Consider the following 14,095-nt stretch of genomic DNA (forward strand, 5'->3'; position numbering starts at 1 on the left):
CAGAAGACCATCTCTGAACACACAACACGTGGAACCTTGGAGCAGATGGGCTACAGCAGCAGAACACCATACGGGGGACACTCCTGTCAGCTAAGAACAGGAAACTGAGGCTACAATTCCCATGGGTTCAACAAAATTGGACAATAGACGTTTTGAGAAATGTTGACTGGTCTGATGAGTCTCAATTTCTGCTGCGACATTCGGACGGTAGGGTCAGAATTTGGCATAAACAACAAAAAAGCATGGATCCATCCTGCCTGGTATCAAGGTTCAGGTATCAAGGTTCAAGGCTTTTATTTTCATATGTACATAGCTACAGTGCAACACAAAACAGATAATAGTGCAAGTAAATAAAATAAGATAGGTATGTTGTCAAGATATTGAAATATAAGTGGAGACAAACTGCACAACCCATAACCCCCTGTTTAAATGAATAGAGTTCTCGCAGCCATCCAAAAGGCTTGTCTAGACTCAAAGGCCACATCCAGGCCCTGAGACAGTTATCTCTTCACATAGCTTATGTATAATTCTTACAAAGTCTCATACCTGCTTTTAAATTGAAATATATTGTATTCTTTGTGTTGATGCATCACAAACACTGCTTCCTGTTTTTCCCGAAAAACCTTGACCTACCCTAAAAAGATTGACAGAACTAAAAAGGTTAACTACAAGATCAAATGCACTCAATTCTCTTCAAACTAATTTGAATGAGGTCATTAAAATATACATGAGCATGTGTATATACAATGTGCATCAAAAAGCAGTTCCAAGTGCTGTGATTCCGTAATTACTGGAGTGATATGAGCTCTATCATCAGGACTACCTCACTTTTCCATTATGTCAGTTCTAAATGTGCACCGTCTTGCTGGAGTAATCTCTACCTTTTAATTGAAATGTCTCGCAGAAGGAACACGCCTCGACTGTAAACCGAGCAGACGTTGTCTAATAGCTCTTTAATTAACCTGAATGCTGTGAAGACAAACATGCAAGATGGGTCTAAGGAAAACTAAACCCCAAATTGAATCATGCAATGTAAACACACTAAAGTGAAATGTTTTCCAACAAAGCCACAGTATGGCAAACTAATCCCACGATGCAGCTAGTGTGCACACTCACCATGAGTAAACAAAAGCTTTGTGCGTAAACATAACACAACTTACAGTACATAACCTGCCTATTATCCTTTTTGTGAACAAGTCAGTGTTAATCGAGTTAGGATGTAAAGGTCAATGTATATTAGAGCTGAACACATTGATCCATTAGCCAGAACATTTAACAGCAATCATTTTGATTTCCATCCTTTTTCAAACAACAATGACAAATATTCTTTGCTTCTAGCTTTTCAAAAGGAATGAAATAGTTCTTATTGTCTTTCATGAGAAGTAAAGTGAATATCTGTGGTTTTGGGGAGTTGATTGAACAAAACAAGCCATTGAAATGGATCAACGCAAGGGTCCGGAAACTAATCAGCAGAGGGATTTAACTGCAGTCTTAATGTGCATTAGCAGGTTTGCATTATACTCAAGTAAGTCTATGTTTAATACCAAACAATGACTGTTTACATTGGCATAACTATGATCAGGTTTTTTGGATTACCTGTTACATGTGTTTGCCAACGTAAAACACAATATCCCGGATATGTACATAACCAGGACAAGCTTCCTCAACAGGTGATTCAGTGTCCATGTAAATGCACTCACATTAAGCCTGCTTTGACCATGCTGCTTAACTTTAACACACATAAACAACTACAAGGTGAAGTCAATATAATGAAACTATTGGCTTGCAATGTGTAATTCTGTCATAGGAAAAGCTAAAAGTCTCGGGTCAATGATTGACCGATACATGCCCTACAGCCGTAGATGGTTTTCCATTGGTCTGTTTTTTGGCATATTTGGCCCAGTTATCATCCCAAACCTGACTGAGACTGGGGCTGCATCATGTGACACAAGGCACCACAGTGAATCTCCAGCTGCTCCATTGAAAAAAATGGGTCCCAGAAAACAAACACACCAGTGGAAGGAATCTGTGTAAAAATATGTTGTGCTTCCCTTATCGCTAACAGGCAATACTCACAGCGCTAGTGAGTACCTGAGAATTATTTTCCGATTTGTGTTTCTGATTCTTAGTTTTTCTATACATGTAGATGCGTTCCTGGAGGTTAGACACATTTTCTGTCCAACCAAAAGTCCAAAACCAGAAGATATTCAATGTATAATAACATGCAAAGCCTCATATTTGAGAATCTAGAGCTCGAAAATGTTGCTCGAAAATTTATTCAAAATTAATAATGTTATCAAAAATATTCTCAGACTCTGTTTCTGTCTATTCACTAATCGTTTAAATTGTAACATTTTAGTACTACTGCTGATTCTCACTTGGACCTCCCTTATCACCGGGTTTTGACTCATTCTACCAGTAACACAGAAAGTCATCCCTCACTTGCAACAGAGAATCAATGAAACTCTTACATAACAATAAGATCCACCCGATTTTAGCTTCAGCAATTAGTGGATTCATTGATCGACGGAAAAACTGTGTGAACAGTTGGCCGGCATTGGCATACTTAATCTTTCATTTAGTAGGCAGAGCGTACCAATGGATGTATTATGCAGTATGCCATTTCAAACACAGCCTAGATGTAATAAAAGAATGACTTCCTGGTTGGGCTTAACCATTACTCAGCTGTTTGTGTCATATTCAGTTGAACAAAGCAACAGGTTAAAGACCCTGCCTTAGGCGTTGTCTCCTCTCCAAAACACACAGTGACTGTGATTTTACAGTTGAGTTCACAGTAGTTCCACAATGCGTGTTTACATTTATTCTAACTGCTTGGGGATATTTGCAGTGGTGAAATGTATCTTAGAACATTTCATCGAACTTAAGTTCTTGTATTTTACTTGAGTATTTATGCAACTTAAATTAAATTGTCTGACAACAATGTTCTTATCCTTTGTGTCCAGTGAAAGGCATTTATCTCAAGACTTGTTGATTTTGAAAGGTTGTGAAAAAGTGAAGGATCACTTGTTGTGTTCCTTTACAGGAACATGTCCTATTACTGCAGATAAATAAACTTAAAACCCTTTTGGATCAGCTGTAAAAACAATGTCACAAAGATTAAACCAGAAGAAACAGTATTTTACTTTTACCTTCACTTGCACATTCCCTACAGACTTAAATGAAGACATGTTAGCTTCTTACATGCTTTTATAGCTTAAAAACACAACTTCAGCTGTAAGGAAACAATCTCAACAGCTGTGGTGACACGTCGTTTCTGTAACTCCACCTCCAATTGTTCTCCCATATTTTTTTCTAGGAGACTCCCTTTAAAGTGTTCAGCCAACTGGAGTGTGATGTGTGGACGGAGCAGATCATATTACAGGCCTGAGACCGTGCAGCAACAGATGGTAGATCACAGGGGGACAAAGGAAGAGGAGGAGAATGAGCAGACCATGGGGCTCAATTATGCTCTCAAAACTACATGTTCTTTGGAGTCTGTGGTTGTTCTAAAAAAATACCTTCTCATGTAATATAAGGCTGGCTTTAATGAGTGTAAAAATGTGCTTTTCGTAAAGTAAAAACAGATTCATATCACAACTGCATCTCCTTAAAAAATGGTGGACGAAGTACTGAGATATGTTTCACTATGTAGACAAATTTTGGTACAAAAAGTGTGAACGTTTTAGCTTTAAAAATGTACTTGAAGAACAAAAAGTATTTATTCAACAAATCGGCCCATATCAAAAAGAATACATGTTATATTACTGAATTATACTAATTGATGAATTATTGTGTTCATCACCTGTATGTGGCAGCTGGTAAAGGAGGAGTTTATATAACGGTTCACAGCCAGGTAGCTTGTGAATCTCAACATGGGATTATTATCTTCAACCATAATAAATAGATCCTTGATTATATTGTGTATTATTAATCTGAATATTCAAGTTTTAACATAATGTAGTGGGGGAAAAGTAGGGCTTTTTGGACATGACTTTATTATTTCAAAATTGAATTTAAGACCAGTAGATAATCATGTAACAATAAGTGAATTCACCTCTTGCATGCATATTCTGGCTCTCTCTTCTATTATTAATCTGAATATTCAAGTAATTAAAGTTGTAAAATAATGTAGGGGAGTCAAATAAACAGGAATATTTGGATATGACTTGCAGTTTAGTAGAAATATAAAGTAGCAGGTAATGGACACACTCAAGTAGAGAACAAGTATTTCAGAATTGAACTTAAGAACAGTACTAGTGCATATTAAAGAATATGTGAATTCACCTCTTGCATGCGTCTTTTGGCCCTCTCCAGAGCATCTTCATAGCCCTTCTGCCTCAGCTCGCTCAGGCTCTCGTAGTACTCCTCCGTGTCTTCGCTCTCGGAGAAAAGCACCTCGGAAAGGATCTTCCAGCCGCAGGTGTCCAGGGCATGGCCCAGGTACACCTGCAGCTGGTAGCACAGGGCGTCTGTCTCCCGCTGGGACACACCTGGGGCTCCGAATATCACCGACCACACACCGGACTGCTCCTCGGGAAAGGAGGGTAAACACGGCTCCAAGTCCGAGTTGACGGCGGTCAGCTGGAAGTGCACTGCCCTCAGGTCCTGGAAGGAGAACAGCCCGGCCCAGCTGAAGTCCTCCCGGCAACTGCTCTCACAGTCCCCTAGGTCAGCATCATCCGGGGAAAGCGGGACATCCGCGGGGTCCAGGATCTCGATATCTATTACTTTCGGTGTCACAATATCCCAGGACCCTTGTGTGGGACTGACACACTCGGTCTTTGAACAGACGGGTTTTAGAGCGTTTTTGTCACCAATAACAGTCTTTGTTTTGGGTAAAGTGTGTAGTCTTACTTTACCCACTTGGCACGCTTCATCTTTCTTACTTTTTGTGTGTTTCTCTGCCACGGAAGTACCGGGGGCAGGAAGGTCCATGAAAGGGTCCAACAGCACGGTACTCCGCCTCTGGACGGTTCTGTTGTGGCAGGTTATGGCGAACTTTCCCTCGATGTCGTTCCAGGCCACGATAAAGATGAATTTATGCCTCTCTTTTTCGTCGAAGACTCTCGGTCTGACGGACACCCACTCGGACTCCAAGTTATCCTCCATCGTGAATGACATCTCATGCAGCCAGTGAAAAAAAAGAGATTAGCTAAAAATAAATAAATAAAAACCTAATGTCGACGCTAACAGTTAGCCTACGTTAGCTGGAAAAGTAAGATTTGACGCAGGTGAAGTGAATCCTCCAACTATTTAAATTAAGAAGGGAAATAAAGGCAGTCCAGCTTTGTTTACCCGCTGCCAGCTGCGTGTGAGCTGGAAAAAACACCGCAGCCAACGTCGTTATCCCTCCACACGGCCGGATTTGGGATCCAGACATTAAAGAAGTTCAAGCGGCCGTACGAGCTCGCACACAGCGGCGCAAACCACGGAGGAAAGTCAGATCCATAATGTCCGTTGTTGTCATGACACCACCTGCCCGTTTCTCGGTAATAACTAACCGTTGCTCTTTGTCCGCTTGTAGACAATGCGGTCGCGCGACGGTGTCACGTGTGAGCTTCTGTTTACAAGCAAGACAAGGTGCGTGCGTGCTTGCGTGCGTGCGTTTGTCAAATCCGGGGAGGGATTTAAATGGTGCACCCCCTCCCCCCTCTCAGTGTTGCGTTCATTTTTCATGTTTCATGATGTGAATAGCAAATGATAGTGTTGGAGAAAGAAGCCACTGTAATTGTGAAATGAACGTGATGAAACAAAAAATAATACTGTTGTACAACAAAGTATAATATTGATGTTAGGGAACTAAGTCACTCCACTACTATTCAGAGCTAAATGGTGTACTTTTACTCCGCCACATTTATTTAATACCCTTAGTTACTTTTCAGATTTGGAATAATCATAAGACATTTAAACAACACTTAAATCAGACTTTAGTCACACCTGTAGAAAATCCACATGCTACCCTGCAGTATAAGCAGGATTTAAAATTAGCTATACATTTACCAGCTGTGATAAACACAGTATTGCACCAATAATTATAATCAAAACAAGTAATATACAGTATATCATTCTTTAATGGGCCAATCTGCCTTTTTGGTACTTCAAGTATATTTTTATGCTAATACTTTTGTATTTTTTTCTCATGTAAGGCATGCAGGACTTTGTAAAAGTATGTTTACACAGTAGTATTATTTGTACTTTTACATAAGATAACATAGATATCTGAGTACTCTTTCCACCTCTGGGAATTATTGTATTTATGTACAGTTTATATGTTGTGTAACATCTTGAATTTTGTTTTGAAGGATTATAATAAATGTTATAGTTAAATAATTCATATTTGATGTATGCGAAATACATCTTGATGAAGGTTCTCAAATCACAATTTTAAGGTAAGACATGTTTCGTGCTAGTAAATAAACTCTCATAAAAACTTTTTTTTTCCGTAGGCCTTGAAGGCAGCACAATTGTCCCTTTACTTGGAGAGTTTATCAAACCGAACGTCAGGCAAATGCAATTCTTAACATTAATCTGCATTATTTTGTTTTCTAATTCTGTAATTGAATGTCTTGAAATACATCATTTGTCAGTTATCCTCTATTCTCATTCTGCTTTCTTCAAGTCGCAGTTTCTCTCCGCCTCTGTCCCATGGATGTATAATAGCTCTGTCCCCTGGAGACGTGCACGAGGAGCATAAACATCTGCACGTGGGCAAATCCGTGACGTAGGCGCGCAGAACTTGACGACGGCAGGATGCTGTACGGCTAGTAAAGAGGGACAAAAGACATAAAGATAAACAAAGCTTAATACATATTTTAGTTGAAATGGTACCTTTTTTTTATCCCTATTTTCTTTATATTTATATCATTATTTCCTTATATATATATATATATTTTTTTTCTATATGTACCTACCCTTGATTTCAATGTTTAGTGTGCATATAATGTTTGATGTACATCTATATTGTCTTGAATAAAGGAGAAAAAATTGAAAGTTGTCTGGAAACAGTACACGTAAACCATTTATCACTCGACCAAGGCCACATATTTAAATTATAATTATAATGGATGAGGACCTTTAGTTACACGGTAAATGTGGTTCACTCGATAAGTGTTGTGAATTATTATTATACCCTTTTTTTTTTTTTTTTTTTCTTACAGAGTAATACCACATCCTTATATTCCCACACCACTTTGCAGGCAGGATGCTGTACGGCTAGTAAAGAGGGACAAAAGACACACACACACACAGACACACACACACACACACACACACACACACACACACACACACACACACACACACACACACACACACACACACACACACACACACACACACACACACACACACACACACACACACACACACACACACACACAGGAAATGAAAATCCCTGAGGTAGTCCAGAAAAAAAACATACTTTCTCACACACAAATCCCAGTTTTAAAAACATTTTGTGTTTTCATGCACTAGAGGGCAGCAGCAGCACATATACAATCTGTCTTCTTTATACAGGGAACAAAAGATTAACACTGCTGTTATTTGCATTGTTTGATATCATAGAATCAAACAATACTTAAATGATCAAAAGTAAAATAAGTCAATATGAAGAATGTCTAATTTTATGCAATATATTATAGGCAATTAAATTATAACAGAATAATATACAGTACCAGTCTAAAGTCCGTACACACCTTCTCATTTGAAGGTTTTTATTTATTAGATTTTTTTTCTACATTTTAGATCAATACTGGAGACATCAAAACTATAAAAGAACACATGGAATTCTCTAGTAAACAAAAAAGTGTTCCAGAATATGATTTATATTCTTCAAAGTAGCCCCCTTTTGCCTTGATGAAAGGCTTTGCACACTCTTGGCTTCTCAGCTTCATGAGGTCGTCACCTGGAATGGTTTTCAAGTTTCATCATAGCGTTCGATGGTTTTTGCGACTGCACTTGAGGATACATTCAAAGTTCTTGACATTTTCCGGATCGACTGGCCTTCATTTCTTAAAGTGATGATGGACGGTCGTTTCTCTTTACTGAGTTGAGTGGTTCTTGCCATAATATGGATTACAACAGTAGTCAAATCGGGCTTTCCGCTGTGCACTAATATAACCCTACCTCTGCACAACACTGATGGTCTCAAACACATTAAGAAGGCAAGTCATTCCACAAATGGACTCTTGACAAGGCACACGTGTTCATTGAAAACCATTCCAGGTGACGACCTGAGAAGCTGACAGAGAAGCCAAGAGCTGTCATCGAGGCAAAAGGAGGCTGCTTTGAAGAATCTAAAATAAAAATCATATTCTGGATTTTTTAACACTTTTTTGATTACTAGATAATTACATGTGTTATTTCATAGTTAGTTCAAACTTTTGACAGGTACTGTATAAGTATCACTTAGAGAGGTGGGGCTTATTTGAATTACCTTTACTCTTGTGTCCCCTATGGGTCAATTAACTGTAACTTTGATTATCATTTAAATTTGAATCTGCAAATTAAATAAATGCATAATTTAAATACATTTAGTTAAAGGCCTCTTAAATGTAGTTGTGTAGAGGTATAAAGTAGCCGAAAATGGAGGTGATCAAGTACGACAACAGTGTACTTTAATAGCTTAAATTAGTTACTTTTCATCCCTGCATCAAATAAGCAACATTTATTTATTTTTAGAGTTTTAAAAAAAGAAAAAGACACACAAGCAGTTTTTTTTAAAATTCAATTTAGAAGTTTATTGCTACACATCATCTTTTATAAGACAACATTAAGCACTTTTGGAGTGTTACAGTCATTTCTTCAGGTGCATTCACAGTTTTTCAGCCACAGTCATTTCACCAGGCTCACAGTTGACAAAAAGGTTACAGGCACTCATGGTTAGTTATGACTTTCCAATTTAAGCATGATACAAGTCTTCCACACACAGTAAAAAAGGTCCTAAAAAGAAAGAAAGAACTTCAGCATTTCAATCTTTTTGGTTTGTAAACTTCAGGCACTGATTCTTCGCCCTCTCTTAGCTTCTTCCTATAAAACAAGATGCTTCAGAGGGGAGCTCAGTTGCTTTTGTTGGACTTGTCGAAGAGAACCTTCAGCTGATCCTTAGAGGTGGCTTCCTTCTGTTGCATCAGGTCAGCGTGGCCCTTGGTGACCCCCCACCCATCGGGCTTGGCCATAGCGGGGCAGAAGGGACGTCCGGACGCTGGCTTCAGATTCTCCCAGTAGTCACGACGGGCCCTACACAGAGAAATACCGTTTAATAACTAAATTTGGACGTATTCTCAGATTACAACATGAGGAGAAAGCCTTCCTGTACCTAGCTCTGACCCAGGGCTTTGTGTGCATCTCCAGGCCACTGCCCCAGATGCCGTGCTTCTCAGAGCCCTGAGGCAGGGAGCCCGTCTCGGGGGCCAGCTCCTCGGCCAAGGCACGGACGTGGTAAGGTTCAAATCCGCAGCAGCCTCCGATGTAACGGATACCGGCATTGTACGCTTCACGGGCGTATTGCTGCATGTCCCATCTGGTCAGGATCCTCGGCTCCAGGCCTGTCGGAGAACACATGGTGGTACTTTTATTAAAACATAATGTCACATTTAGGTTTGAGGTCACTCCAAAATTCCCAAAATACATACTTTTCCTCTTACTTGTGCTATTTATCAATGTAGATTGTTTTGGTGTGGGTTAAGTGTTGCATACATTGGCCCTAAAAATGTTGCCTTCTCTTGGATATAATGGAACTGGATGGCACTTGGCTTGTGGTGTTCAAAGTGCCAATCAAATGCATTTGAAAAAGACACAACAGCAAAGTGTCTTTCCAAAAATAATTACTCAAAATAATCCACAGAGCTTTTTGTCAGCAGTTTCTTGTAGGAACTATTTCCATTCTTCTGAACCACACCGGCCATCAACAAAGACATTGATGTTAAGTTTCCCAAGTATTTTTGTTTAATTGCCATCAGAAAAGGGCAATCAAGTGCATTTGAACTACTTCCCTAAGAGGAACAAAATGCATTTTTGATTTGTTGGTTAACACTCCTCACTTAATGTTGAGAAGCATCAGTTTTGAGAGTGTATACATACTGAAAGGGAACTCGGGCAGGTCAATGAATCCCTGGCAGTTGCAGTCGGGGGTGTGGTAAGCCAGTGGCTGGCACATGTAGTGAGCCTTCAGCCCGGCCTTCTCCACTCCCTCCTTCATCATCTTCACAGTCTTCACACAGGTCATCGGGTCAAAGTGGCAGTTGATGCCCACAATCTGAGCACCTACAGAAGAAAGCATGCTAAACTTTATTTCGGGTTAAATAAATTACAGGAAATGTTTTCAATTTTCCTGAGTAAGTGGGTGAAAATTGGCGAGGCTTATGTTTTGCAGCAGTGTGTACTTTTGTCTGACAGTTTATTCCACCGGATGGCGCCAAAGTCACATTATTTAAAATCCTTTGGCTGCCCACTACAGATGATGCCCTCCCTATGACTAGTGGGAAAGTTGCATTATGGAAAATGTAGGACTCAGCATTTTTCCACACGCAGGATATCTCAGTCTCTGCCGTTTGAATTTGACATCATTTGAAATGTGGTTTCTTGTGATACTTCATGAAGATATATGACAATTAAAAAGTAAAAAATGTGTACAAAATCTTAAAATTAGTTCAGTTTATTTGGTGAAAAAGTTGCCAGTTTATTTGCTATAGTGCATTCTAAGAGTTTAATTCAAAAAGGTTTGAAGTCTCAATGAAACATATTTTTGTTGACAGATAATTTGATGAAAAAAATCAGCCAAGAAATAAAAAAAATTAAAAGTATTTGGAGAGAAAGGTGAAACTCCATCAAAGACAAATATTCACTTAAAGTCCCTTTACACCCACATAGGTGTTTTCTATTCCTGATAAATAGACCCGTTTGAAGCTAAGTGAACTTTTAAAGTAAAAAATAGTTTAGTTAAACTGTATTGTGTTAAACCCAGCCTTCCCTCATTGTATATCTAACGACAAAAATTTTACTAAGAGTAGTGTCAAGAACTTAATGACATTTTTGGCACTAACATACATATGACAATAAAGAGGATTACATCAGTTTGCTTCACTACTGAATCATCAAATAAATACAGCTTACAGGAATACAGGAAGGCCATTATGTTACTTTCACCTCAATTTCTCCACAACTTCACCCCCTGAGGGACTGGCTTTTACAAAGTCACATAAGGTATTTTGAAAGATGGAGATATTTTCATACCAGCTTTGATGAGTTTGACGGCACAGTCTCCGGGGCTGACTCCGTTCAGGTCTCCATCGGGTCCGATACACATGGTCGCAGCCACAGGCTTCCCGGTGCTCTTCAGAACCTGGACGGCCCACTCTGCCTCTTCCACGTGCTCAAAGTACTGCAAACAGAAACACACAAAACACATCAGGAAAAGTGGATCGTTATTCTTTAATGGGTATTTTTGGTCCCACTTTAAATTGTGGCGGTAAATATGATCTCTTGTTTGTGGCCAAAGATAAAGAATATGCATGCAGTATTTCAAACTGCAGCCCCTATTTCATGATTTTATCATTGTAGGTGCTATATTAGATCAAATTACATATCAGCATCATTTTATGCTTCCTCCAAGTCACCAAAATAATGTATTGCAGGTGGTTTGAATACATCCAAACACAAAGGAACACACTCCTTGGAAGTGCAATGATGGTTTTACAGGCTGGGGAAAAACATATAAACACTTGAATGTACATTTTTCTGGGGGTTTGAGCCAGTAAAATATGGATTAAGCTTTGTTTTTTATTTAAAGAAAGGGACACTCCACTGATTTCTCAAATAGCAGGTCAGTTTACATACTATGAATGAGAGGACAGTATAAACAGGCTCTTGAGCTTTATTTAGTCAAATAATTTAACTAAGGATGAGTTCTTGATTTACAAGCACTGGAGGGTCCATCTTGGCAAATATAGGGTCCAGTGTAATTTATTTAAAACAATTACTCAGGAATCGAATCAAGATATCCTCAACTTTTACCCTTCTCGTTATCCCAAAGCTTTATGGACATGCATTTCTTAATTGGTGAATTTCTTTTTAGACATTTTCTCTCATGCCAAACGTACCAACAGTGGTCACTACATACCTCTGCAATCAGGAAGTCCACATCCTTCTTGACAAAAACATCAATTTGTTTCTTGAAGATGGCTTTAACATCATTCTCACTCTTGCAGCTGAGGTAAGAGGGGGTCTGAGAGACTCCCCCTGCCACCAGAGCATTCCCCTCATTGGCCACCTCCCTGGCCAGGTCACAAGCTGCTTCGTTTATCTGCTGCCCCTGGAGATCACAAAAGGGAAATGGAACTTTCATATCAAGAAAACACTATGATGTTATTTCTGTTCTTTGCTGCAGTCAGTTGGTTTGATGCCAACTCTGCTGCCAAGCTGCCAACTATCTCCATGACTGAAGATGAGACTTGAGAGCAGCTGCAGTCACACACACACACATTAAAGTACTCACAGAGAAGCGCGGAGTATTGCCCCTGTTCTCCAGTTTATCATCGCTTGCGTAGAAAGTGAATGTCTGCATGACATTGGAGCCGGCCCTCAGGAACTCCCTGTGCAGCTGCCTCACTGAAACAGCACAATGTCTCGGTTATGATATGAAACTGGCTTTACAGGTCAGAAAACAGGTGTAGTCGAGAGAAAGATCAATAATACCTGCTTCAGGATGCTCGACTGCAGCCTCAGGGGTCCATGGTCCTGCCTTCACGTAGCCTCTCTTCTCAAGAGCGAAAACAAAGCCCCCGTCCCCGAAAACAATCTCTCCTGCATCCAAACGCTCCAGAATACCCTGAGTCAAAAAAAGAACAGAAGTAAGAAGTGGTGTAAAGTAACTAAGTAGATTTATTCAAGTAGTGTACTTGACATACTTGTACATTACTTGAGTATTTCAATGTTTTGCTACTTATAGTACAATTCAGAGTTAAATTGTGTAATTTAACTCCATTATTTAACACCTTTAGTTACATTGCAGATTTGAATGAATAGTGTGTAATATAATCAACACTTAAATAAGACTAAAACAATCTACCCTGCAGTATACAAAGTCATTAAAAATAGCTGCACCTGTACCAGCTTTGATAACACTTTAATTAATCAATACTTATAATCAAAACATATAATATATATTATTCTGAAATGGGCCAATCTGCACAATGACTACTTTTACTTTTGGTACTTTATGTATATTTTCATGCTAATACTTTTCTACTTTTACTTGAGTAACATTTTGATTGCAGGACTCCTGTATTTATACACAATACTACTTTTCCCACCTCTGGAAATAAATAAATAGTTTGATACACTATCTGGTACAAACACCACTTCCTTTTACACACGCACCAAAATATGTGGCTTCAAAACTAAATGCAACAAGTACATTTAAAAAACATTGATTATATGTTAACAACAAGTAAGGAGACATCATATTGACTCACTTTCTTTGCTCCCGGTGACATGGTGATTGCAGCAGTGACCGGCCCTCTCTTCTCAGCTTCAGACTCCTCTGAGTTGGGAAAGGGCTTCTTGCAGGCTCCATGGCTGCATTTATAATCCAGGAGGGGGAAGGTGCTCCTGATGTCACTATAAGATCCGCCTGCCTCTTGCATAACACATCTCTTTTTCCTTTTTTCTTTTGGCAACTTTGCACAAGACAACCTATTGTTCATGCAACCAAAGAAATGCAAAAACGTTTGCTTTTTTTAATATGTTTTTAGGAATGCATCAATGTAAAAATGTATTGCTTTAGTAGTTGAAAACAGATTGATTGTCAGTGCAAAACAAGCCTGATCAGGTTTAACTGCCTTTTCTCACAAGCAAAATGGAGAAGCTAAAAAGATGCAGATGTGGAAAAGCCATAATAAATGTAGCAACTGTGAAACTGAAGACAAATCTTTCCTGGAAGGATCCCAAAAGCACCAACATGGAGTAAGTGATAGAACGAAAGCCCTGACACACGCTACTGTATATAATGCCACATTAAGAGGAACAGTCTGGTTATTTTGGTATGATTTTGTCCTTTATCGTAGACACTATCCTCTCACTTAATCTGCATAATTGA

The 14,095-nt window shown here is 39.1% G+C and overlaps 2 protein-coding genes across 2 annotated transcripts in view; both read right to left on the reverse strand.

Annotated features, from left to right (window-relative positions):
* The window catches only part of jmy (junction mediating and regulatory protein, p53 cofactor), a 39,215-nt gene extending 33,617 nt beyond the window's left edge, over positions 1-5,598 (reverse strand). Inside the window, 1 exon segment of the mRNA XM_079660127.1 lies at positions 4,285-5,598. Within this exon segment, the coding sequence (XP_079516253.1) occupies positions 4,285-5,121 (837 nt within the window). The 5' untranslated portion in view covers positions 5,122-5,598.
* A 3,110-nt stretch (positions 5,599-8,708) lies between these two features.
* On the reverse strand, positions 8,709-13,692 carry bhmt (betaine-homocysteine methyltransferase). The gene is made up of 8 exons (XM_079660666.1): positions 13,473-13,692; positions 12,694-12,826; positions 12,494-12,606; positions 12,119-12,310; positions 11,233-11,380; positions 10,081-10,263; positions 9,317-9,545; positions 8,709-9,237 (listed from the first exon to the last, which is right to left on the reverse strand). The coding sequence occupies exons 1-8, from the start codon at positions 13,641-13,643 to the stop codon at positions 9,057-9,059; spliced, it is 1,350 nt and encodes a 449-aa protein (XP_079516792.1). The 5' UTR covers positions 13,644-13,692; the 3' UTR covers positions 8,709-9,056.
* Between the last annotated feature and the right edge of the window lie 403 nt (positions 13,693-14,095).

This window comes from Notothenia rossii, assembly GCF_949606895.1.
Source record: "Notothenia rossii genome assembly, chromosome: 11".
NCBI classification, from domain to species: Eukaryota; Metazoa; Chordata; class Actinopteri; order Perciformes; family Nototheniidae; genus Notothenia; species Notothenia rossii.

Coding starts and splice junctions, on each gene's coding strand:
- bhmt (XM_079660666.1), bottom strand. CDS start 13,643: ATGCAAGAGGCAGGCGGATCTTATAGTGACATCAGGAGCACCTTCCCC. Junction 12,607..12,693: donor AGTCGAGCATCCTGAAGCAG/GTATTATTGATC, acceptor GTGCTGTTTCAG/TGAGGCAGCTGCACAGGGAG. Junction 10,264..11,232: donor CGTCAAACTCATCAAAGCTG/GTATGAAAATAT, acceptor TTTCTTCTGTAG/GTGCTCAGATTGTGGGCATC.